We start from the raw sequence: 22,988 nt of genomic DNA on the forward strand, positions 1-22,988 counted from the left end.
TCCGCCGCCATCTTGTCAACCTCTCTTCACCAACTCACCTCACCTCTGCTATCCTCGTCCTTTTTCAACAGCATCGCGCGCGTTTCCGCCGCCCGTTTGAGCGCAATCCACATTTACGTTTTGTGAACCCCGCTCGCTACCCTCCGCATCGCGTACCACGTCAGTCCTAACCGACCCCAGAGGGTAAGTGTGTGAATCTATATTTCACCGTTATAAGCCCCGCCGTCCCAGTTAGATTATGCTTTTCTTCTTTTCGTGTTGCTGCTTTTCCCATTTATGTCGTTGGGATTCGGATTCCCCATCATCTGGAGCTCTCGAGTCAACGTCTAACAGGCACGTGCGATTGTCCCGCGCTGGTTGGAAATAAGATTTGCGAGCGCAGCAAAGGTCATAAGTGAAACCCCTGTATCTCCAGGTGCTGGGGATTTCTCTTGTGTTTTTGCGCGTTGTGCTGTTATCACAACTGATTTTTCGGTCTTTATACATCCATACTTTGCGCCCGTTTCATTTCCCACCTATACCTTTTTCCCATGAAACTTATCTTTGCATATGCACTTTATCTAACACCTACAAGTCTTATAGCTTATACTTATTATACTCGAGAGCGGACTTTCCCTATTCACGATGGCACTGGAACCGAAGGAAATCGAACTGAAGGCAAAGGCCCTAACGAAGGCCGCAACTCAAAATGAGCCAGCGGCCAACATAGTATCGCTATTAAAGGAATTACAACAGGGTGTCAAGGCCTCGGAAGACTTACTGCGATCCACCCGTGTCGGTATCATAGTCAACAAATTCAAACAACACAAATCGCCGGAAGTTGCACGCTTATCGAGTGAGATTGTCTCCAGATGGCGAAACGAGGTCAACAAGCAGAAAGCGAGCGGATCAACAGGGGGAAGTCAACGATCAAGCGCATCTCCCCGTCCGCCTCATAATGGAACCGCCTCACCTGCCAGTGCGACTCCGTCGGATAAAGCCTCAAAGCTCTCAGTGCCTCCAGATAAGAGAACATGGAAGGCGGACGGAGTTGACACAAACCAAACGGGTATCAAGGCACGCGACAACTGCATTGGTCTTATTTATGATGGACTTTGTCTTAACTCGACGGAGCCTCCGAAGGCTGTGCTATCAAAGGCTGCAGCAGTCGAAGCTGCAGCGTACGACGCCTTCGGGCCTGAAACGAAAGAGGCATACCGCACCAAGATCCGCAGTCTATTCCAGAACCTCAAAAACAAGTCCAACCCAACACTCCGCGTGCGCGTTTTGAGCAACTCCGTCACTCCTGAGCACTTTGTGAAAATGTCACACGACGAGCTCCGGTCCGACGAACAGCGCGAGAAGGATGCAAAGATCCAAAAGGAGAACATGGACAAGGCCATGGTAGCCCAGGCCGAGCGCAGTATCAGTAAAAGCTTGCAGTGCGGAAAATGTGGTCAACGAAAGGTGACCTATACTGAGGCACAGACCCGCAGTGCAGATGAGCCTATGACATTGTTCTGCACATGCTTGAATTGTGGAAAGTCATGGCGCCAGTAACCAGGCTATAACTTCGTTCAAGTCAATTTCCTATCATTTCTATACTTGCCTCCTATGTGAGAGTTTCGCACTATTACCGGCGGCGCGGAGTTTCGAGGGTCATTTAAAAGGGGGAGTCATTGCTGTTGATTTGGGCAACGGTTGCGCAGAGGCCTTTTCTTTTCTTATATTAGTATTATCATTATCCAGATGAATTTGGGCCTTTTTTAAACAAAAACCTGCTAAAGACTGCACTGCTCTATCTGACTTAATTTCTTTCACAGCTTACTCTATCGAATATACGTAGCAATAGCGGACTCGATAGGTCGAGGCAGTCACGTACGCCGTAATTCAGCGGGTTTTAGCTTGGTTCTCCCCCGGAAGGAAAAGTCGGAGTATCAAATACCCCATACACGGACTTTCCATCTAGAGCTTGGATCTCGAATGTTGCTATAGCTACGTCATCCATCCCTCCTCCAACACCACCCAACTCAACTCAGTTCCAATCCAATTCAATACCTCACTGATTACAGAACCACACGAGAAAAAAGCACATCAGAGTTCCTCTCAAAGAATCCGTTCAAAATGCCCGCCCGCGCCGACTTGATAACCGGCACAAGCGCCCTCTGCGCGGCTTTCTCAACCGGCGCCGACATCCCCACCCTCCTCTCAACATTCACCACCTCCCCGACGCCATATATCTACGAGCACGGTCTCTCTTCGCTCGCGCCATTCCTGGGCCGCACATTCCGTGGACAGGATGGTTTAACGAAGTACTTTGACCTGCTGAGCGAGAACCTTGGGGTTGAGAGTATGGACCTTGATGGGGAGAAGAACTGGATTGTTGATACGGAGAACGCGGTTGTTTGCTTAAAGGGGAGAGCAAGATTTGTGAGTAAGGCGACGGGGCAGGGATGGGACGAGGTGTTTATTTATAAGATTTCTTTGGCGAAGGAAGGGGGGGATGGGAACGGAAAAGGAGGGTGGAAGGTAAGGGCTTATGAGGTTTGGGCGGATACAGGGGCGGCGTATTTGGCTGCACGGGGAGAGTTGAACGGTTTATCTTGAAGGTGGAACAATAGGGATGGTGGTGGTGGTGGTTGTTGATTGTTGATTGTCCTTGCCACGTACAGTGTAGTATCTGCCCGGCTACCTATGCGTGCCAGTCAATCCAGTCAACATTGTCTGGTTTGCCATTTGGAGTTAGGAAGACCTTCTGCGGGGAGTCATATGGCGCATATTCCCTTGAGGTCAAGACAATCGAAGCATTGGTGGAAGCACGACCAGTCTTGTTGAATCCCGGTCCGAAAACGCGATACTCGGCCATGAAGGTCCCGTTGGTTAGACGGCTCTCTCCGTCAACAACCCAGTCGATGTATCCGGAGGACGCAACGCTGCCGTCCTCGTACGAGTCTGCGAAGATAGATCGATGCAAGCTGTTCCAGGGTCGACCAAGCGGGCAGCTACCGATGATGTCCGGGGCAATCGAGGTATTGGCAGCTCGGACTGTCGATTCGACGATGTAGACGCCATACTTGTTCTCAAAGGTGGTGTTGGTACCTTTCCAGGCAGTGATGCCGCCGCCGCAGTTGCGAAGGAGGATCTCAGATGATTGGATCCAGGCGGTACCGAAGCCGTATAGGAAGTCGGTCTGTCCAGCTATAATACTCTTGTGAAAGTATGCGTTGGCTAATTTGCCTACGTAGACCTGCAATCATTAACTTGGCGCACCCTGTGGATAGCCTGGCATATCAACGTACAGTGTCTTGGTACGAATAGAATCCGCAGTAATAAAAGCCACCATTGGCTCGACTAAAGCTGAGAGCATGTGCTGGGCCATCTGAAAAGTCAGACCAGGTATTCACAAAGTCAATGTTGTACACGCGAAAATCGACGCTACCAAAAGGCGTGTCCTCAGGCACAGGATACCCTGTCGGACCGGAGCCTGTGTAACTGGAATCGAGGGTGGGTGCAACGACCAAGACACTTGAGAACACATTGTCGACACTTTGGCCGGTATTATCATGGTTGGCTTGTGCCCAGGTGATGGACACCTTATTCTTCGAGGCATCAGTTATGTGGTCCGTCTGGCCTAGCAAAGTGACCGGGCCAGGCCGGGTGACATTCAGTTGCTCGATGTATTCGCCTGCTAGGACAAGGATTGTCTGGCTACTTTTGTCATTTGGCAGCGACTCAATCGCGCCTTGAACGGTTGAAAATTGAGCTTTAGGATTGGACGCCGAAACAACGACTGTGCCTTTGGGACATGCTTCTAGAGATCTCTGGCAATTCTGACGAGCGTTGGAGGGTATTCTTGCTGCGCACACCAGGAGGGTATTGAGAAACAAGAAGACCCAAAAGTATGGCCTTAACATTTTGTTTGCCTAGTGGGATAGAGTTGATGGATCTGAATAAACTAATCTCGACTTCATCGCCGCCGATAGTATTCTTTATACCAGAGCAAGCTCATGGTGCCAGGCCATTGCCCCGGAAAATCTTGGAGATTCGGGGGAAATTGCGGGGGGAGCGAGTAGCCTCGCAGTTGTGACATCGACTCATACTGCAAGCCTCGTTCTAGTCAAACCAAGCATATGAAGCTCCGGTTTTGATTGAGCTGGATCGGAAGCTTGGAAATCCGTCCAATTGTGTGCGCATCAAGTGCCGCCGTGGTGGATGATCAGCGTGGCTACTGGAAAAACTGGCATAGTGAGCGGACGGAAAATTCCACGAGCAGCGCAACGGAGAATTGAATCCCGCCTGTAAGGATATTAACACGGATGCATATTACGGGGGGTACAGGAAGTGCTGAAAAAAAGGCTCTTTGGTGGTGTATAGTTGATAATAGCAGGCTTTGGGGATGGAGGGCGATCTCAAATAAAGCTGTTCCCATTGAACAGTCGCTTGGCTGGAACTACACCTCACGAAGGTTTGCAGGCTATGCCAGGCAGTTAAATGCCGGCGAGCAAAAACGGATGACAACAGGAGTGATATTTGAAGTTGAAGCAGACGTAAAGCATGAACTCCATCAAGATCACGAGAATTCGTTGCCTCAGGCAGTGTGTTTGCAGTGTACATTTCAGACTCACAACACAGGCTTATCTCTATTTCCATTAGCAGAATCAATGATCACAACGATCACCGATACGCCGTTCAATATGACGAAATGATACACGTTAGTAGTAGTTACGATTTGCTGTACAAACCTACGATCCTCGTGCTCCCACCCCAAAACATTCGTCATCAATAGTTCCAAACAAAGGCCCACCGAGGGCGAAGCTAACAACAACAAGAGTCAGGAACAACATGCGAGGCCGAATCACCGACAAGCAGCTGAGCCGATCGAGGACTGGTTCCTGAAACTAAAACAAGATCCATCGAGCATCGGTGAGACTTCGGCACTGCAGTCTGCAGCGCCGCAGCGCCTCTCATGGGCACGGCACACGCAAGTTGGCAAATGGCAACAACAAACAAGCGATGGCGAGGCGATGGGGCAGGATTTGGAGCGAGGAGAAACATGAGATTGTTGATTCCTCGCGTCTACAAGATGGAGCTGCACGGCCGATCCGAATCAAAGAAAACAGGGCAGGCAGGCCGTCAGACGAAACTTGTGTGGAGACTGCGAAGAATTGCACTATTTTTTAGCGTGTTGTTGTGCGCACAACACGCGAACCTCCTCCACAGTAATTGGTGAATGGATGGCGCGCTCGGAGATGAAGCCCAAACGGGGCAGATTGGCGGATCTGGAGCTCGAGCTTGCTTCAAGGGTTGAGAAAAAGTTGAGAACCTTTGCGAAATTCCAAACGAGCTAAAGTCTTCTACGAGTTGCGAAAGGAAGTAAAGTAATTCTTGAACCCTTATGCCACTAAATTTATCACTATTAATCACATACATACATGTAAAGAAGAAAAAAAAATTGACTCTATCGACTTAGAGCAAGGGTAATAGTGGGGAAAAAAAAGTCTATAATACGGGGTAAAAGCCAGAGGAACCAGCTCATGCATGTATGGGCAAGTGACATCCAGATGATAGGAAATTAAGGAAATGAGCGCTTGTAAAGCGTTTACTCATCCTCCTCTTCGGCTTCGGTGCGAGCACCAAGGGTGTATTTTGACTTGCCGTGAGCATCAACTTCGTGTTCGATAGCCAGCTTAGAGATGTAGTTAAGCAGGTTCTCAACCTTCGTGTCGACAACAGAGCGGTTCTTGCGGCCGAGGTTGTCGAGGGCAGGGATGATGGTGAGGATGTAGTAGACCACGGCAATGATAATCGTGACACCAATAGAGTAAGCCCAGATGACAACAACGGTGACAATGTCAGTGTCGGTGTTCTGGGAGAACTCAGCCTTGCTGGGAGGGCTAGTCTCGACGTATTCACCGGCGAGCCAGCCGAAGACACAGAAGAGGGTAGCAAGGACATCGACAACGAAGATGGCGCCAACCAGCTGCCACGAGGGCCAGGTCTTACCACCACGGGTGACGAAGATGAGCCAGTTCTCGGTAAGGGAGACTTCCAAGAAGAGCATGGGCTGGGGAGAACCGAAGTTCTGGATGATACCACCGTTCTCGAGGAAGAGAGAAGCACGCATGATCCAGGTACCAGCAGCAAGGAGAATACCGAGGACAACGGAGATAACCCAGATCTTGGGCAGTTGCCATTCGACGGGGCGAGCCTCGAAGTGAGCGTTATCGTAAGCGACGGCAATGGTAGCCAAATCAGCGAACAGAGCAATGAACACAATGAGATCAGCCTTGATGGTCTCGTTGATGATGATCATAGAGGTAACGAGGTAGAGCTCAAGGTGAATACACAGAGCAATACGGTACTGGATATAGGCCTTCATACGCTGGAAGATCTGACGGGCAAGCTTGATAGCATCGACGATGGTGCTGAGACCAGGGGCGAGGAAAACAATATCAGCAGCAGCCTGGGCAGCTTCAGTAGAACCCTCGACAGCAATACCACAGTCAGCCTTCTTAAGGGAAGGAGCATCGTTGACACCGTCACCAGTCATGGCAGTCAAGTGGCCACGCTGTTGCAGCATCTCGACGACCTGGTACTTGTGCTCGGGGAAAACTTCAGCGAAACCATCAGCCTTCTCAACGAGGTCGTGCTGGGCAGAGCCGGCAAGACCACCGTGAATAAGGCGCTCAGAGTCGTAGACCTTGGTGCTAAGAGCCAGCATCTTGCAGGTTTCCTTGGCGATGGCGAGAGCATCACCAGTCAACATCTTGACGGAAAGACCAAGGTGCTGGGCTTCAGCGATGGTGTGGGCAGTATCCTCACGAGGGGGGTCGAACATGGGGTACATGCCGAGTAATTGCCAGGGCTCACCCTCCTTCTGGACGGCAACACCAAGGGAACGGAAACCACGGCGAGCGAATTCAGTAGCCTTCTCACGGAACTTGCGGGCCTCCTCCTCAGAGCACTCGGACATGGCGAGGATAGCCTTGGGGGCACCCTTGGCGGCAGTGTAACGGACACCGTCGCAGGTACAGATGGTAGTAATACGCTTGGAAACAGGGTCGAAAGGAGTGTACTTCTCGGTAACCCAGTTGCGAGCAAGGATTTCACGCGCCTTGGGGTAGCGGCGGAGAGTAAGGATCGTAACCTTGTCGATGGGGTCGAGGTTCTTGACGTTGTGGTTGGAGGCAATGGCAGCAACAGCCATCATCCAGTTCACATCCACACCTTCGTTGACGTAGGGCTCACGAATGCTGAGCTGGTTGGCAGTAAGGGTACCAGTCTTGTCAGAGCAGAGGATATCGACACCAGCAAGAGACTCAATAGCAGTGAGCTTCTGGACAATGGCCTTCTGCTCAGCAAGGTAGGCGGCACCGACAGCGAGGGTGGTGGTGGTGACGACAGGAAGACCGACGGGAACACCGATGATAAGAAGAATCAAAGTCCAGTGAAGGAGGGTGTTGTCGGATTCCTCGGGGGTAGCGATCTTCAAGTGACGGTAGAAACCACCAATCCAGGCGGCAAGGATCCAGAACATGACGAGGACGAGGAGAGAGGTACCAATGTTGTCCATGACAGCCTTGAAGTGACCCTGGTCCTGGGCGCCCTGGACGAGAGCAGCGGTCTTACCGACGAAAGAGTGGCGGGCGGTAGCAGTGATAATACCGTAGGCCTTGCCACGCTTGCAACCAGTGGTGTAGTAGCAAGTGTCGGCCATGTACTTGTCGACAGCGAGAGATTCACCAGTGATGGCAGACTGGTCAACGGCAACAAGGGAGACACCGAGGCGGGCCTCAATGGCAGCATCCTCATCATCCTCGTCATCCTTCTCCTTGAGGGTGTCGTCGTTGGCCGTGGCGAGATATTCCTTGTAGGTCTCGAAGGTCTCGGGCTTGTCGTAGTCACAGATGAGGCGAACATCAGCGGGGACGATAGTACCTTCCTCGATGATGACCTGTTTGATTGAGCATTAATTAGCAATTACGTTTCTTCTCGACTCATAAAGTTTGGGCCACTCACAATATCACCAGTAACGAGCTCACGAGCAAGGATCTCCTGCTCTTGACCATCACGCTTCACAACAGACTTCATGGCAATGTCACCCTTCAACGAAGCAACAACGTCGGCAGCCTGCTTTTCCTGGTACCAACCGACAACGGCGTTGAGCAGAAGAATACCGATAATGACACCCAAATCAATCCAGTCACGAAGACCAGCAGCGAGGAGAACAGCCAATTCCATAACTAGATGAAGCCATTGAGTCAACAAAGAGTCCCAAAATGACGCGTCGGCGCCTGGGTAGTGGTATCCTTACCATAGAGAATAGGACCACGGAAGTAACCAATGAACTGGATGAAGAAGTTGGTCTTCTCGGTGGTCAGTTCGTTCCAGCCAGTGCGCTTTCGGCGCGGTTCGATCTGGCTGCTGGGCAGACCGTTCAAGTCGGTCTCCAGCCAGTCCTCAGGGCAGACGAAGCCCTCTTCGCCAGCGTCTTCACCACCCTTGCCCCAGAACTTCCACCAGGGCTTCTTGGACTCCTTGGCGCTGAGAGCACCAGCGCTGGAGGTCGAGCCACGGCGACCATCGCGTGCGGTCGAAATGTATCGGTTGAGAGCACCATATTCATCAAGGGAAGTGCCTTCGTTCAAGTCGGTGGGACGAGAATGGTCACCATTCTCGACGTCGGGAGCATAGGAAATCCTCCGCTCCGCCATTGTTGCTTCGGCTCACAAAGCCTTGTCGATCCCAACGATGAGAGCAGATGCAAACGATGAATGGCAGGAATGGCAAGAGTCGGACAATCCTATAAGAGGGAAAAGAGAGAGAAGGGAGAGGGGAAAATGGGAGCGAGGGGACAGGGAGAATGGACGCTTTAATATTGAGGGGGGAGTATGGATTTCACGGGACCAGGACAAACACGTCCTGAAGCTCCAACGGGCGGGCAACTTTCCCTGTGCGTAAGCCCACTTTTTTTTTCTTTTTTCTTTTTTTTTTTTTCGTTTTGGTTTTTTTTTTTTCTTCCCAGATTTTCTATGACCTAGCCTGAATTGGACTAGCATGACCGGGATCAGTTAGTCACTGATCTCAGTTCGCTCCCTGGGCTCCCTGCCCTGGCCGTGGCCGAATGACCGACCCTCGCAAGCACACACACATTTCCGCTTAACGCGACGCATCATGACTGAATTGCACGAATAATTTATTGTTTTTTATTTTTCTGCCCACTCTTTCCGTGGATTCAGTCTCCAACCATGCGGGTCTTCATGCCGAAACTGGCCTAGTCCAATGGTTGAAAACTCTCCTCTTTCCCTTTGTTGTCAGTGGGTGCCACCGTCTGGTATCATGGTACAGCACCATACGCTGGTTGCTTTTGTCGTGATGGTGAAAATCTCTCCTGCCCTTCTCCATCGCACTTGGCGTTCACGACCGGCAGACCTGTGCCGAGTTTGCCCCCCTCGCTCTCCCCCAAGGCTCCCGAGTCTTCTCCAAACAAAGGCCACAGGCAGCGCACACTTCTCCGACAATTCGACGAGTTTTGCCTGCATTGCAGGACGCATCTAGAAATTTTCGTTCGGATGAGGCGAACAAAAATTTTCTTTGAATCAATCCCAGCCCGAACAACGGGAGAATTTTCCGTCTCAACCGGGTAGACTTTGCCATCAGTGTCGTAGCAGCAGCAGTAGCAGTATGTCATGATTGTCACTATTTGTAAAAATACGGGATAGACGAGCATCTCCACGGGGAGCACTGGGGCGTGAAGCTGGAATTCAAGGTTACGATACCGCCATCCATACCACATCAAGATCCCTTCTTGCCGCGTGCGGGTGGCCCCAGCTAATTTTGCGACGCCAATTCAGTGCCTTTTTCTATGCGCGATTTTCTCGCCCGGACTGGCTAAGGAAACGATGATAGTAATATTATGAACACACACCCTCCTCCAGGCGGCAAAGGAGGAAATGATGATACAATCATAATCGCGAGTCTGCGACTGGTCCCGATGCCGAGTGAAACTCCTGTCAGCGAGGCCAGTCAACGACGCGACACTCACGGACAGACTTTGGACAAGACAATGACGAGAAACACTATCGATCTTATCGTCAATCATTGCTCGTATACCTGTCTCACCCATCCCATCCCTCGTTCTCCGCTGCCGTGACACTGGATTTTTGACATCTTCCAATAAATTCCCTTGCAGACCGAAGTCATCGTCTCTCAGGTCGCCGAGAGCCTGGATGTCGACGATGAAGTCATAGCCGCCAAAGTATACTTCGAACTAGTAGACTAGTTACGATTGTCAAAACATTCTACCCCTTAGAGATGCCCAAATAATAATAAATCCTCCGATCTCTCGACGACGAGGCCGAGACTCGCGACCAGCATGCATGTCTTGTCTCAAGTTGCTCCGTTTCTCCTGTAACATCATCGCCTGCAATCAGGGATTGTTTCCAAGATTGAGCTCGTGGGCTCACCAAAACGGGAACGCAAGGGGGGGAGGGTCAAGAACTCTCTGGTGCCGATTGCGGTTATGCAGGGTCAAAACAAACAAATAAACCTGGTTGCACATGACTCTTGCCGGCAGTCGCTGAGACTCATCATCGGTACTCTTATCCATCATATTGCGGTACCTCGATTGAAACGCCGAGACTGCCTCATCCAATATGCCTTGAGCCGCCCTTGACGTAGACTACACTCGTATGCGAGCGAATAATGACGGTCGCCCCGTTGGCTGACTGGTCTATCTTTATCAAATAATGCACAATATATTATTACTGGTCCCGGATAATCCCCGAAATGAACCGTCAAGCAGCTATGAAGCTCTTCGGTGCATAGAGCAGAGAAGTACAGAGAAGTGCGTACCGTACCGTATAACTCCTAGCATCCGACAGAAAAGGGTCATTCTTTCCAAGAACAACAACTACGTACCTACAGTCCCACGTTCCCGCCCAGCTCGTGGGTTCTCTCCCCGTAACCGTCACTCTCTTTTCCCTGGAATTATTGCTCTTTCGCCTCCAGGCGTATCCCGGTCCGTCCGGTCCCCGACACCGACACCGACATTGAAGCCGATCGCGTTCCTCCAGCCTCTTCGAACGTGCTACAACTTACGACTATCCCCCACTCTTCTAATCCGAATCCAGCCTCGCTCCAGACTGGCAGACGCCCTGAGCCTTGAGGCGGGTCTCCATCTTCATGCTGCTCTGGAGTCGAGACGCGTTATTTTCCTCTCAATGGCCAGCAATCCACATTATGGATATGGACAGCTCGGGGCTCCAGTCAAGCTCCTCTTTAATCAGAAGAACACCATCCCTAATCCGCGCTGTAGCTCCGGATAACACTTGTATTCAACGCCTTATCGACATCGTAATTATGATAACGATAGTAGTACATCGTATTGCCCGCTCGTAGAGTATGTACGGATACGTCGAGTTCGCAACCTGCATTAATTGCAGCCGTCCATTGACCATGCGAACACATTCGTCAGAGTCGAGGTAATTGACCTATCCTGGACCCTGCTGTTGTAATTACGCCCGTCTCTGCACAGTGCACACACGAAGGGTGTACAGGTGTTCCACCGTTCCACGTTGCAAGGTCTCTCCTCTCGGACGCAGCCAGCGTGGGAGGGCTCATGCATGGACTGCAGATGAGAGTAATAATAATGTCATCCCATGCTGTAACTCCCTCATAATAATACTGCTCGCGAGATCTCCTGACATATTGGGTACTCGGCTGTGCTGGTTGCCTCTCTTTACGAAACGAACAGGGAATCTCCAAGATGACCTGACCCCAAGCTTCATCTTGCAGAATGCTTGTCGTCTCAGTCAATCAGATGGTTGGGCTATGCATCCGCCAAGGTTTAACCTCCGCAATCTTAAGTTTTCCTCGTTCAGTTCTTTAACTTCTTTGTTTAATCGAATAATGTCGTCCAGCAGCAGCTGGGGTGGAGGTAGTTGCCTCGCTGGCGTCCCTGCGATGTATTTAGTAGTAGTACTCCGTAATAGCAGTTCAAATGCCATAGACTTCTACGACAAGCGGACAGTTTCATCTGCTTTAGCGCTATTTGGAATTTGGATCATCATTCATCGCTTCAACCCCAGATTTCGGTGAGCAGGTGCCTGGCGATTCTTTCAAGGGCAGTTCAGTTCCCCCAACCACGTTGTCAGACCTGCAAGGAGGGGGCACGTGGATTGTGTTCGATAAACAACAACCAGAGTTTTGAAGGTGAGATATCCAACAGCAGGACGTCGCTCGATGAATGTAGGAGAAAGCTTCAACGCAAAACAAATCCGACCGGCCAATCTCCAGCAGGCGTCAAATGCCGGGATGGTGTGGAAATAGGATAATTTACAGCGTGCGGTTTGATACGGCCCCGTGACAGCGGCCAAAGACACCTCGCGCGTGGAAGCGACCTCGAGCATCAAAGGAATCGCGCGAGGCCCGAGTCAAGCTGCTATGCCTTTCTCGGTATGAGATGGGAAGCTCGTGCCCGCCTGGATAGCTTCTCCCCTCCCCCAGGGCCCCAGCACTAGCAGCCAGCAGAGAGAGCGCTTTCCGCGGCTGAGCCATTCTCAAATCCGAAAGGCCCAACCTCCTCTGCGTGAATTAAAACCTTGCCCCGCGAGTCGTGTCAAGTTGAGAGAGAGCGGCGCTGACTTGACAGGAGGTCGGATTGGGCAAGCCTATCAGCCCTCCAGTCCCATTCCTCCTGATCTCACGAAGGAATCATGGCCAGTCCAGCGTCCATTTCGACGATGTCATTATCGTGACGACGGAGTACGACCGTCCCATCCCGCCTCTCGCGAAGGATCGATTCCAAAAGCAAATAAAAAAAAATAAAAATTGACGCTGCGTCTCCGTGCGCATCGACCCCGGCACAAGCTTGCGATCGAGTTTCCGGGGGATGCTCACCGGTGCCGGGCAAGGACCTCTCGCAACGCAGGCTTACCCAGTGAGGCAACGATTGTGGGAGCAGCACGTCAGCCAAGATTCATACGAGCCATCACAGCGAAACAGTCGGAGGCAAAGGGTGTAGGACGGGCCATCCTCACAGGGCTGAACTGACTTCGTACAGAGCTTCTTTTGCCTCTGGTTCTTTTGGCGGTTCCTTTGGCCTCTCGCTACTGCAAACTCAATTGGTGAGCAGGACCAATTGTCCACCCAATTATGCACCTGTCACTCGTCGCCCATTACGCAGAATTTGTCGAGGCGTCTCCGTAATTGGAGGACCTCCTGACATCGAATCCGGGTGGAGTCGATAGGCAAGCTTGGTGGTCTTGCTGTCTCGAACCAAACTCTTCCCATCGAAGGCCTCAGATGGCCCCCCACAGTAACCCATGGAACCGAAATTCGCTCCTCGAGGGTTTCAGCGAATATCCACCACATGGCGGCTCTTCGCATCCGCATTCTCGAGATTGTAGAATAATAGCTACGCCCTACGAGGCCCCTGGGTTCTGAAGGTGAAAACACGTCCACTGTTCCCGCGGGAGGCCTTTTTTGACTGCAGAGTTGCCGACCGTATCGCCAGCTCCAGGTTTCGTACAGCACTTCCGGATTCAGACTCGGGGAATACCGTTGTCGATCTTTGCTACGCTTGCTCCCGCGGAAACACGTGAGACAATCCAGACCGTAAAGAGAAACAAAAGTTTCATCCATCCCAAGCCCAAATCAGCGACCCAACAAGACGCTGGTACAGCACAGTAGCAGCTGCATAACCCCGCTTGATTGCGCCGGGAGAGGGATAATAATGGCCTCAGTTATATCACGCATGCTGGGAACTGGCAGGCCGCAGAAGTGAGGCCATCGCCATCGCCTTGATCTCCTTCCCCTTTGGCATGAGGTTAGCGGAGGCCAAGTGGGTGATCGGAGTAACTTTGATGCCGGCCCACCAGCAGGAACGGGATGAATCGTGGATTTGAGCCTTTGAGGCCCTGAATTCGCTCTCCTCTGAGTGGCTGCCCACTTGCCACCTACATACGGTGTACACCACTGGCAGTGGTCGTGGCCGAAAGCATCCCTCTGGACGGGGCCAGTTCAGGTACCAAGGCTCAACCTGCATCGAATCCGCCTGATCCGTTTCTCGACTTTTTCTAGAATGCCTTCGTGGGTCTCGTGCATTCCCCTGGCATCGCAATTACTCGAACAAATTCGCTCACTGCTCCGAGATAACTACTAAGCCTACTCCGGGCATCGAGATGCTGCATGCTCAGACCAAGTCTGGCAGGATTGATCGGATGTCGGCATGGCGTCCACAACGTCAGTTGAAAACAAAGGCACGACGTCATAGTCGTGAAAAAACTCAATCGGCAGCCCGATGTGTGAAGACCGTGCGGACTGTGGCGACCGGGTAAATTCGCGCGGACTCGCGTAATTGCTCGTGAGAATATCTGTTTCCGGACCCTGATGAGGTAGCCCGACTATACCGCGGAGGTCCTGTAGTTGTGTGCATATGCGGTGAGTGCAATTATTACCTACAAGCAACTGGACCTCCAGCCCAGTGCCCGTGGTTTTTGGTTGGCATTGCTAAGAAGAAGCCAGGGTCGGGGAAGCGAAATTCCCAACCTGGCTAGCGGGCCAGCCCGTACAATGCCTTACCCGTTGCGGCAAGTTATACTGAAACGACGATACATAACCTGTAAACTAAGTATTTCCCCCCCATGAGGAGAAAGTCGGGGAACGGGGGAGAGTTGATTTTCGACCAGGATATGACCAACTACCCTGATGAACTATTAACGAGGGCCATGATATCAAGATATGGGGTCTTGGTATTAATAGAACATTTTGTTGAGTATCAGTTCCTCAGTGTCGAATTACGATCGCTCACTAACATCGACTATTGAGCTCCATGTAGGTCTTGGCTCCATTGTTCCTACAGTAGTTTACCAGGCTAGGGAGACCGGCGTAACGGGGCCGTACCAGTGCGTACTATGGTGTACAGGGCGTACCGAGGAAGCAGACACGAGGCACGAAAGGCACTTACGCCCACTCACCAGAGGCACAATTGCAAACACGCACTAAACCCAAATAAGCCGTGGGCGTGGAAGTTGGTTTAGTAACTTAGTCAGAGGAATAGCAAATTACTCAAAGATAATGGAAGGATGATGCAGGTGACGGCACGCCTCCTCACTCGTCAAGAGGCGCTCCCCACTGCTCCGGAGACGATCGCCCGTGCCAAGCTGTCGCATCGATGATCTTGGTGAGGGATTTTCTGCCCTCTGCCCAGAGCTGCAAGTCCCGAGGAGCTTGGAGGGTGAATTTGACATTTATGCGCGCTCACGAATCGGAGCGGGCGCTTCCAATCAGTCCTCGATGCAGTCGCGGGATCAATCAATTGACCCTAATGCCTATTAATTGATTCCGGAGAAGGCGGAAACACGGTCTACGCGGCAGGCAGATTCAATCCGTCACAGTACGGCGTCCTTCGTCGTAGGGAATGCCGTCGCCAAGCGCCAAGAGCATATCAATTAGCAACTGCATTGGAGCACAGGGAGTTTACGCTCTGTCGGTAGGAGTCCGCTTCGCATTAGTATCAACTGATCTTGCTGTACGACCAGAGTATCGAGACTACGTGCCTAGCTACATGCACGAGAAGTGAACCCTTCCCCATCTTGACGATCATATTCGTATCTCGTAGTCATAGATGAAGGATTGAGCCAGAGTACAGGCTACAGCTACGGCTGCGGGCCGGACCAAGCCCGATTGAATCCTAAAGCAGCTAGAATTTGGAGGCATTGTGTAAGAAATTGTGTAAGAAGACGGGATGGAAGGCTCATCTACGAGGCTATTACTATGAGGTATTATTCTGACGTTGGCAATCGCCCACAAGTCGCAACGTTCTCGAAGCGAGCCAAGTTGATCGACTCTGGCACTCGGGATCGACGTAGACTACGTACGAGTACGAAGTAAATACTTGAGTGATTACTGATATCGGGAATGAAAGTTTCAGTGACAGCCAAAACAACCGTTTCCCATATCCGCATCGGACACGGTCTCGGGAGGGCAGCCCGAGGTAGTTAGTTCCTGTAGAGTGTATAGTTGCTGGTACTAAAAGAAGCCAGGGCCCTTTGTCCAAACGCAAGTCAACCAAAGTTGAAAGTCCAAATGTCATGATCACCAGCTAGGGGATAAGATGCCGATTAACCACGGCTTGGCGGAACCGTGCGCGCAGGGCAGCACGTCGTTGACGCTGGAATTGGAAGGACGACGAGGACGAGCCGAGAGAATCCGATAGGGAAAGAGAAAGAGAAAGAAAGAGAGAGAGAGAGATAGAGAGAGAGTTGCCCAAACAAGAGCGAAACTCCGACAGCGACGGACCAGACGGATCGGACGACAATAATTGTGCCTGTCCGTTCAGCACAGAATTAATTAATCGCTCATGCGAATCCGAATCCAGGCCACGGTCAGCCGCGTTCCTTCTTAGAAGAGCTAGACAATAATTTCTCGCCCTCTCTCCATGGGGTCAGTCGGCCGGCTTTGCCGTAATGGACGATGTATTCGTCACGGCGCTGGAGTCTGCAGTCTGGAGTGTCGCTGAGACACGGCGGCTTCACGGGAATCGGCACGTCAGGAGCCACATCCATCTTTTTTTGCTGCCAGCCAGTGAGACCCCGCGGATTATTCGCTGGCGAGCGCCCTGTTCCACGGTCGCGTGGATTCGAGACCTTGGGCTTCGAAGGGCGAAGAACTTTCCGTGCCTGTGCCAGAGTCGGGTGTTCTTTGGGTGGATTCAGATTTTTCTGGAAGAGGTACAGGTTGCTTGCGGAAGTGGACTCCGCTGTGTCTGGATTTCCGAGGAGACTGCTGGCTTTTACTTGCAGCATATTCGTGATGCCGTACTGTCGCGACAAGATATATAGCTGTATAACTGTATAACTGTAGAATTGCACTCTGTATGCCATCTTTTTAACCACGTCAAATCCAAAATTCCCTTCACAGCAACCTTCTTCTACCACATCTACCATCCTCCTATTTGTCCGGCATCCAGTCCCAGAGTAACAGTCGCGGTGACACAGACACTGCCAAGGGATCACCTACATGGATGGCACTGCACTGGATCGCGATCACACCCCGCAACCCCAACTCTTCACCACAGAGCGTAAAACCCCGGGTCTGGGATAGTCGCTTTAGCCTACTCCGTACTGCATACTAGTATGTACTATGTAGGCAGCAGATTACTTCGTAGATGGCACTGCCACCCACAGGAGTTACTGGTAATACTGGCCAGCCTCAGCAATTCCATCCACGTAGAACAGTGTAACACGCAACGGCCAGCCAAGCCTGCATCCCCATCCTCATTCAGCAAGAGGCCATGACCAGCCATCGTCATCCCGATATTGAAACGGCATGTTGCGTCCGCCAAGCAGGCAGTGCAGATCGACCGAGCTCCCAAACCGCCAGAGTCGGAGCGCGTTACAACTTGCAGGTGGCTGGCACTGGCAGATGCCTAATGTGACGTCGACTCTTCTATTCTTGTCTTGTCTCGTCGTCTCGTCCTCGTCTCGAGCGCCGCCGTGGGTCAGGGCGTGAGGGTGACGGTGGCTGTAACTTTCTACGTATCTATTCGTTTGAGCCTTCGAGGTGATCGGCTGCTGGGCACGCACGGGGAGGATCAACTAGTCAGTCGTGTCTCAACGAGTCAACGTCGTGATGCGCAATGCGCAGCACTCCTATGATCCTATCGGAGACTGAGCGTGAGACCCGAATTCTGTTGACTGAATGCACGTCGGACTTGGCCCGGTCGATCGTGAGTACGTATGCTCATGTACCTACCTGATTGCCAGTGCCTGCAGTGCCCAGACAGATATTCGGTACAGGCGGCCAACTGACCTGAAACCCTGAATATCGCGTTTTAGGCATGAGGTCGTTGAACTTAAAGGACCAGGCTAGTATGGATGGACGGCCGTCGATCATGTCTTGGGAGTCTGGGACAAGAACTCCGATCGGTCAGGGACTCAGGAGCAGACCAAGCCAAGATGCTGGGCACGGGGGGCGAGAGTTTAAAAAAGGCAAAACAGGCCTGCAGACTGCAAAACAAGAGCATGTCGAGTCGTCGACTTGCTGATTTCCGAAAATGAAGATTTAGAATGAGCCGGTGGTTCGGGCCAAGCAATTGCGATGGACGAGCGAGACAGCAAGGCGCGCTTGGCGTATCCCTTTTGTCGATAACAGAAGCAGAAGAATAATACCTCGCGGTCATACATATTCTGACACTGATAAGCCTCCAGCCTCTGTATGGACTCTGGAGGGCCGTGGTACATCTTGGCATGCAAAACACCGCCTCCCCTCCTCCACGTCTTAGTTAGTCCAGGCTGCTCTGTATACGTCCGATCCAATAGGTAGCACTATTTCAAGTCAGTCGCAGAAAAGAGTCTCAAAACTCAATTATTGCAACATCCGCGGTCTTTGCTCGCCAAGACCCCTGCCATGCATTCCTCTTCCTTCCTCCAGACGTGTATTTGGAGCTGTTTGTTTTGGCGACATTTTCGGGCTTGGATCCTGGAATTATGTGCTCGGGGCCTTGGCGCAGTCCGACGACAGCCTAGGAATGTTGAAAGAATATTGAGGCCTATCTCGATGTGCACTCACTGCATTGGCACTGCTCCAGCCAACTCATCCCCAGTCTACGCAAGCGGGGGTGAAGCAGTATAGACAGTTCTATAGTTAGCAGAGGCAGCAACTTACAGTTACTCGGCTCAACTGCCGTATACCAGCCTGCACTTGCAATTAACTACGTAGTCACTAGTCAGGAGTTACTCCGTACTCCATACAGCTCAACTCAACTCCTTTCTGGGGGATCGTCATCAATCCCGTACTATTTGCATTAAACATTCCCCTTTTCAAATCATCGGCTTGGCATTCTGTTCAGGAAGTGGATGTCAATGCTGGTGGATGACTCGATGCAAGGTTCGCGCTGTGTGATTTGCCCGTGCCCCGTTTCATTGTTATCTGCTGCGCATAATTGAGTATTTAGTAGTTACCTAAAGCTGTGTGCTAATTACAGTAATGCTGGGGATGGGATAGGGGATGTCGATGATTATTCTGGATTATTACCCCGGACGTACGGGCTGCACATCCGGCCAATTGTCGAGTTTCAGCGAGGATTACCCCGTTGGTTAAAGGCAATTGGAGCGAGGTTGGATTGGCACTGTGGCTAGGAGTTGAATTGACATGTCGACTGGAATGTTCATGTCCACGGTGGCTCTGTTGATAATTGGATTGAACAAGAATAACTGGATAGAACAAAGGTGATGCGCTTAAACAAATGTTGTCTGTATTCTGTACTGGTGTGTATATACTTATCAGATTGTTGGTGTGAGACTATATATCTTGTGCATGATTCTAATACAACAGAACAAGACATATATGTATTAAATATAAGATGAGATAGGAGCATCTAGTTAGAACCTAGATCATAGTCATCAGAGACAGACAAGACACTCGTCTCTTTCAATCTACCCATCTCATAGTATATTTCAATGATCAATGGCAAATAGACCAACTCGACTTGTGCCTACCACATCAACAATCTAACATATGTCAAAAGCCCAGACCATCTTTAAACATTGCAAACGAAGAGCTGCCTCTACAAAGTAATGCTCACTTCAGCACCCAACTACCTCACAAACCTTAGAGAATCGTTCCAAGTATAATACTGCTGTCATGTTCATATACTTCATAATAACAAACAAAAAGAACTCTACAGCTCATACATCCGCAATTTAACACCCATCCCCGGCGTGCCCACAATCTCAGATTTATGAAACTGCTCTTCCCAATCACCCACATACTCAATCCGCCCAAACCGCTGCACAATCCGCACAATCGTATACCCCATTTCCGCCAGCGCAAAGTTCTGCCCGATACAGATCCGCGGCCCCCCATTGAACGGTATATAGTGCCACGGCCTCGGCGACCACCTCTCCCACCTCTCCGGCGAGAACACGCCAGGGTCCGCGAAGCTTTCAGACACAGGCGGATACAGGTCTGCGCGGCGCTGCATCGCATACGTCGAGTAGGCTACCGCGTCGCCCTTCAGGACTGTAATGGGGAGGTCGCCGTCGGGGCCGCCGCCTGTCGGGAGGGATGTATCTGCGAGCGCGAAGCGGATGTTATAAGGGACGGCTGGGTAGAGGCGCAGGGCCTCGTTGATTGTGTGGCGGAGGTAGGGCATGTTCTTTAGGTCGTCGTATGTGGGTGCGCGAGACGGGCCGACTTTGTCGAGGACCTCGGCGCGGAGTTTTGCGTAGATCGCTGGGTAGTGGGAGAGTTCGTAGAAGGTCCAGGAGAGCGTTGCGGCCGTGGTGTCGCGGCCCGCGAGGAGGACTGAGACGACTTGGTCGCGGATGGTCTTGGGGTTGCGGGTGTAGTTTGCTAGGGCGTGTAGGAAGGTGAAGGACTTCTCTGGGCCTTTTTCTACTTCGTGGGCCTGGAGGCTCAGGGTTTCGTGCACGAATGGCCAGACAAAGTCGTTGATTACCTTGAGACCTTCGTTGTACTTTCCGCGTGGATAGAAACGCTGAACTGGGCTGGAAAATGGTCAGTAATGTACTCGTTTAGTTATCTTTGTTATGACTTGCCCGATCATTGTTAGCATTGTTTGGATGCGTTGTACTTCTGCAAAGGCCAAGGCGAAGTCGGCCTGTGGGTTTTCGAGACTGTCGATGCTCTTTCCAAGAAGGAATTCAGTAATGGCATCCAGAGTCATCCGGTAGAATAGGTCCATAACGTCGGTTGGCTGACCAGAAGGGCTGTATAAGTTCAGCATAGTCTGGACCTTGCGTTCGAAGATATCAAGATCGCTGATCCGGTCTTTGATGAACATCGGCCGAATAAGATTACGGCTTCCCTGCCACTCTTTGCCATCAGTCGTAAAGATGCTATCTCCCAGAAACGGGATCCAAAGCTCGTGGAAAAGCTCGCCCTTACCAAAGTCTGCGAACTTCCCGGTCAGGACGGCCTTAAGGTGCTCGGGCTCGCGAGTTTGAATCACCCGGAATGAGCCAAAGAGGTTGCTCTCGACGCAGTTTGGCGACGATGGGTTGCCGTGCTCAAGGCACTTGTTGAAGAATTCGTATAGGCGGTGCTCCTTCTGCGCCTTGACGATAGCAAAGAAAAAGCGGGTGGCTTTCAGCAACTTAGTAGAGTTCTAGCACATCAGAGAGGTTCACGCAGTGACAAATCCAGATACCTGAGACGATATCCCTAGGACCCGAGGGCGCATGGACTCCGCCTTTGCGATATATTCGACGGTCATGGAGGAAGATTCTGATCGGCCGCGTAAGTATATATAATATCAAAAAGCCGCCGACGGCGAGCACCGGGCCCAGAAGGATTAAGAGGTATATTCTGATATCCATATTCTCGATATCTTCTCAATATCTTTGTTATTGCCATCATGGTAGTGTTGGCCGTTTAAATGTTGACAGGATGGTGAGAAGTAAGCAGTATAGCGGAGTCGTTATGTCTGAGTCAAGGTGTATGGGCTGCCTTCACTTTACAAGATGGTTGGTCAACACCACGAGTAGCGTTTGGACTGTGCGGAGAACCCTGCTTGGAGCCCGCCATAATCCTCGGCTAGCTCGTGTTTTAGCGATGACAGCTTGCCAGAAAGCCTGTGACTCGAGAATAGGACAGTCGCGGAATATACTACCGCTAAAATGCGATTTTGTAACCTACGGAGCATGGGACTAACAACCCAGGTTGCCGTTTCTCGATAGCAAATTTAGCCCTCCAGCCGGTGCAGTGCCCTGGGAGAAGTACAGCGGGGTCCAATTTCAGCAAGTCTCTGATGCTGCTTTCTATCTGAGTTGCATCGCTCGTCGCCAGGTGGAAACCCCCAACCACAGCATGTAGAGGGACACGCCCCCCCACCAGCTCGAGCGCATGCTGTGTGCAGTTGACGACTCCGGCGTGGCTGCAGCCAGTAAGCATGACGATTCCTTTGTCTGAAGGTGTTGGTTAGCGTTGCATGTGAAAGTTTAGGGTAATGAGACCAATGCAATTAACGTACCTTTGATATTGCACATGATGAATCGTTCGTCGGCAATAACCTCGTCAGAAGTCCATTCATTATCATTCTTGTTGAAACGCATCCCGTATTTCAATCCTGTTTCATAAGGCGTCCGTCGAGGTATCTCGCCAGATATGAGAAAGAAATCATCAAGCACAGTATGGGCGTCATCTTGCTTCTTGACGGTTGCGCCGGCAGCTTCGAGTTCTTCGAAAGAGGGATCCGCCTGGAGGGAGATTATATTCTCGCCGATTGCGAACCCGCGGAAGTCAGGGCGGCTGGAGTGGACATCAACTATCAAGTCTTTAGGAAGCCCGTTGGCTTCTTTGGCATCATTGATCATGCGAACCGCCCGGAGGAGACCGCCTGCATTGTTTTAGCGTTGGGATCTTGCATTTCCATACGTGAACTCACCTGAATGGTCGCGATGCCAGTGGGATAGCTGAACCAGATCCACCGAGGAAAGATCCGGTCGCATCCGTCGGACGTTCCTCTCCCATGCGTCTTCTTCTGGGCCCGCATCAAAAAGAATTGAATGCTTCTTGTCTCCTTTTGTTGCGGTCTGCGGGGTCAGCAAGGCGCGCCTACTGGGTGGCAAGGACAATGCGTACCAAAAGAATCGATAGACCATGTGCTGAACAGCAGAGGTCTTCCATTCTGAGTTCCTTATGCGCGTCTCCTCTGTCATCTAGATTATGGGGCGAACCCATAGCCAGATGGCCCATCAGACCGGACACCTGGACGGTGTCTGGGGCGATAGTTGACATGGGGTCCAGCTCATTGTCAATGAGGACATGTGCCTCTAGGGAGTCGACTTCAACGAGATTCAGCGGCGGCATCGTGGACTCAATGGCCAGAGAAATACCCAGAACAATGCGAAGAGGCCAGGGATGGGAAATAGATGAAAAACCACCGAGACCGAGGTGGGGGTCGGCTTAAATCTCACATCATCCTGAAATCAACCAGGATCAGGATCAATGTAGACCAAAATGCTCCAAGAACCTCTTCCGTC

At 51.4% G+C, this 22,988-nt stretch overlaps 7 protein-coding genes across 7 annotated transcripts; 2 read left to right on the forward strand and 5 right to left on the reverse strand.

Annotated features, from left to right (window-relative positions):
* Window positions 1-624: 624 nt before the first annotated feature.
* DST1 (transcription elongation factor DST1) lies at window positions 625-1,539 on the forward strand (the record flags this gene model as incomplete). The annotated part of the gene is made up of 1 exon (XM_041702161.1): window positions 625-1,539. One exon carries the CDS (start codon window positions 625-627, stop codon window positions 1,537-1,539), a length of 915 nt encoding a protein of 304 aa, XP_041554974.1.
* A 564-nt stretch (window positions 1,540-2,103) lies between these two features.
* On the forward strand, window positions 2,104-2,586 carry APUU_31006S (uncharacterized protein; the record flags this gene model as incomplete). Its single annotated transcript, XM_041702162.1, has 1 exon — window positions 2,104-2,586. One exon carries the CDS (start codon window positions 2,104-2,106, stop codon window positions 2,584-2,586), a length of 483 nt encoding a protein of 160 aa, XP_041554975.1.
* Window positions 2,587-2,671: 85 nt separating this feature from the next.
* On the reverse strand, window positions 2,672-3,893 carry APUU_31007A (putative pectin methylesterase; the record flags this gene model as incomplete). The annotated part of the gene is made up of 2 exons (XM_041702164.1): window positions 2,672-3,226; window positions 3,279-3,893. 2 exons carry the CDS (start codon window positions 3,891-3,893, stop codon window positions 2,672-2,674), a joined length of 1,170 nt encoding a protein of 389 aa, XP_041554976.1.
* Window positions 3,894-5,578: 1,685 nt separating this feature from the next.
* On the reverse strand, window positions 5,579-8,693 carry APUU_31008A (plasma-membrane proton-efflux P-type ATPase; the record flags this gene model as incomplete). The annotated part of the gene is made up of 3 exons (XM_041702165.1): window positions 5,579-7,933; window positions 7,999-8,222; window positions 8,294-8,693. 3 exons carry the CDS (start codon window positions 8,691-8,693, stop codon window positions 5,579-5,581), a joined length of 2,979 nt encoding a protein of 992 aa, XP_041554977.1.
* Window positions 8,694-16,367: 7,674 nt separating this feature from the next.
* APUU_31009A (uncharacterized protein) lies at window positions 16,368-16,787 on the reverse strand (the record flags this gene model as incomplete). The annotated part of the gene is made up of 1 exon (XM_041702166.1): window positions 16,368-16,787. The coding sequence occupies one exon, from the start codon at window positions 16,785-16,787 to the stop codon at window positions 16,368-16,370; it is 420 nt and encodes a 139-aa protein (XP_041554978.1).
* A 2,876-nt stretch (window positions 16,788-19,663) lies between these two features.
* APUU_31010A (cytochrome P450) lies at window positions 19,664-21,220 on the reverse strand (the record flags this gene model as incomplete). The annotated part of the gene is made up of 3 exons (XM_041702167.1): window positions 19,664-20,492; window positions 20,544-21,112; window positions 21,155-21,220. 3 exons carry the CDS (start codon window positions 21,218-21,220, stop codon window positions 19,664-19,666), a joined length of 1,464 nt encoding a protein of 487 aa, XP_041554979.1.
* Window positions 21,221-21,618: 398 nt separating this feature from the next.
* Window positions 21,619-22,815, reverse strand: APUU_31011A (MBL fold metallo-hydrolase; the record flags this gene model as incomplete). The annotated part of the gene is made up of 4 exons (XM_041702168.1): window positions 21,619-21,911; window positions 21,977-22,342; window positions 22,391-22,538; window positions 22,588-22,815. The coding sequence occupies 4 exons, from the start codon at window positions 22,813-22,815 to the stop codon at window positions 21,619-21,621; spliced, it is 1,035 nt and encodes a 344-aa protein (XP_041554980.1).
* Between the last annotated feature and the right edge of the window lie 173 nt (window positions 22,816-22,988).

This window comes from Aspergillus puulaauensis, chromosome 3, assembly GCF_016861865.1.
Source record: "Aspergillus puulaauensis MK2 DNA, chromosome 3, nearly complete sequence".
In the NCBI taxonomy this organism is placed as follows: domain Eukaryota; kingdom Fungi; phylum Ascomycota; class Eurotiomycetes; order Eurotiales; family Aspergillaceae; genus Aspergillus; species Aspergillus puulaauensis.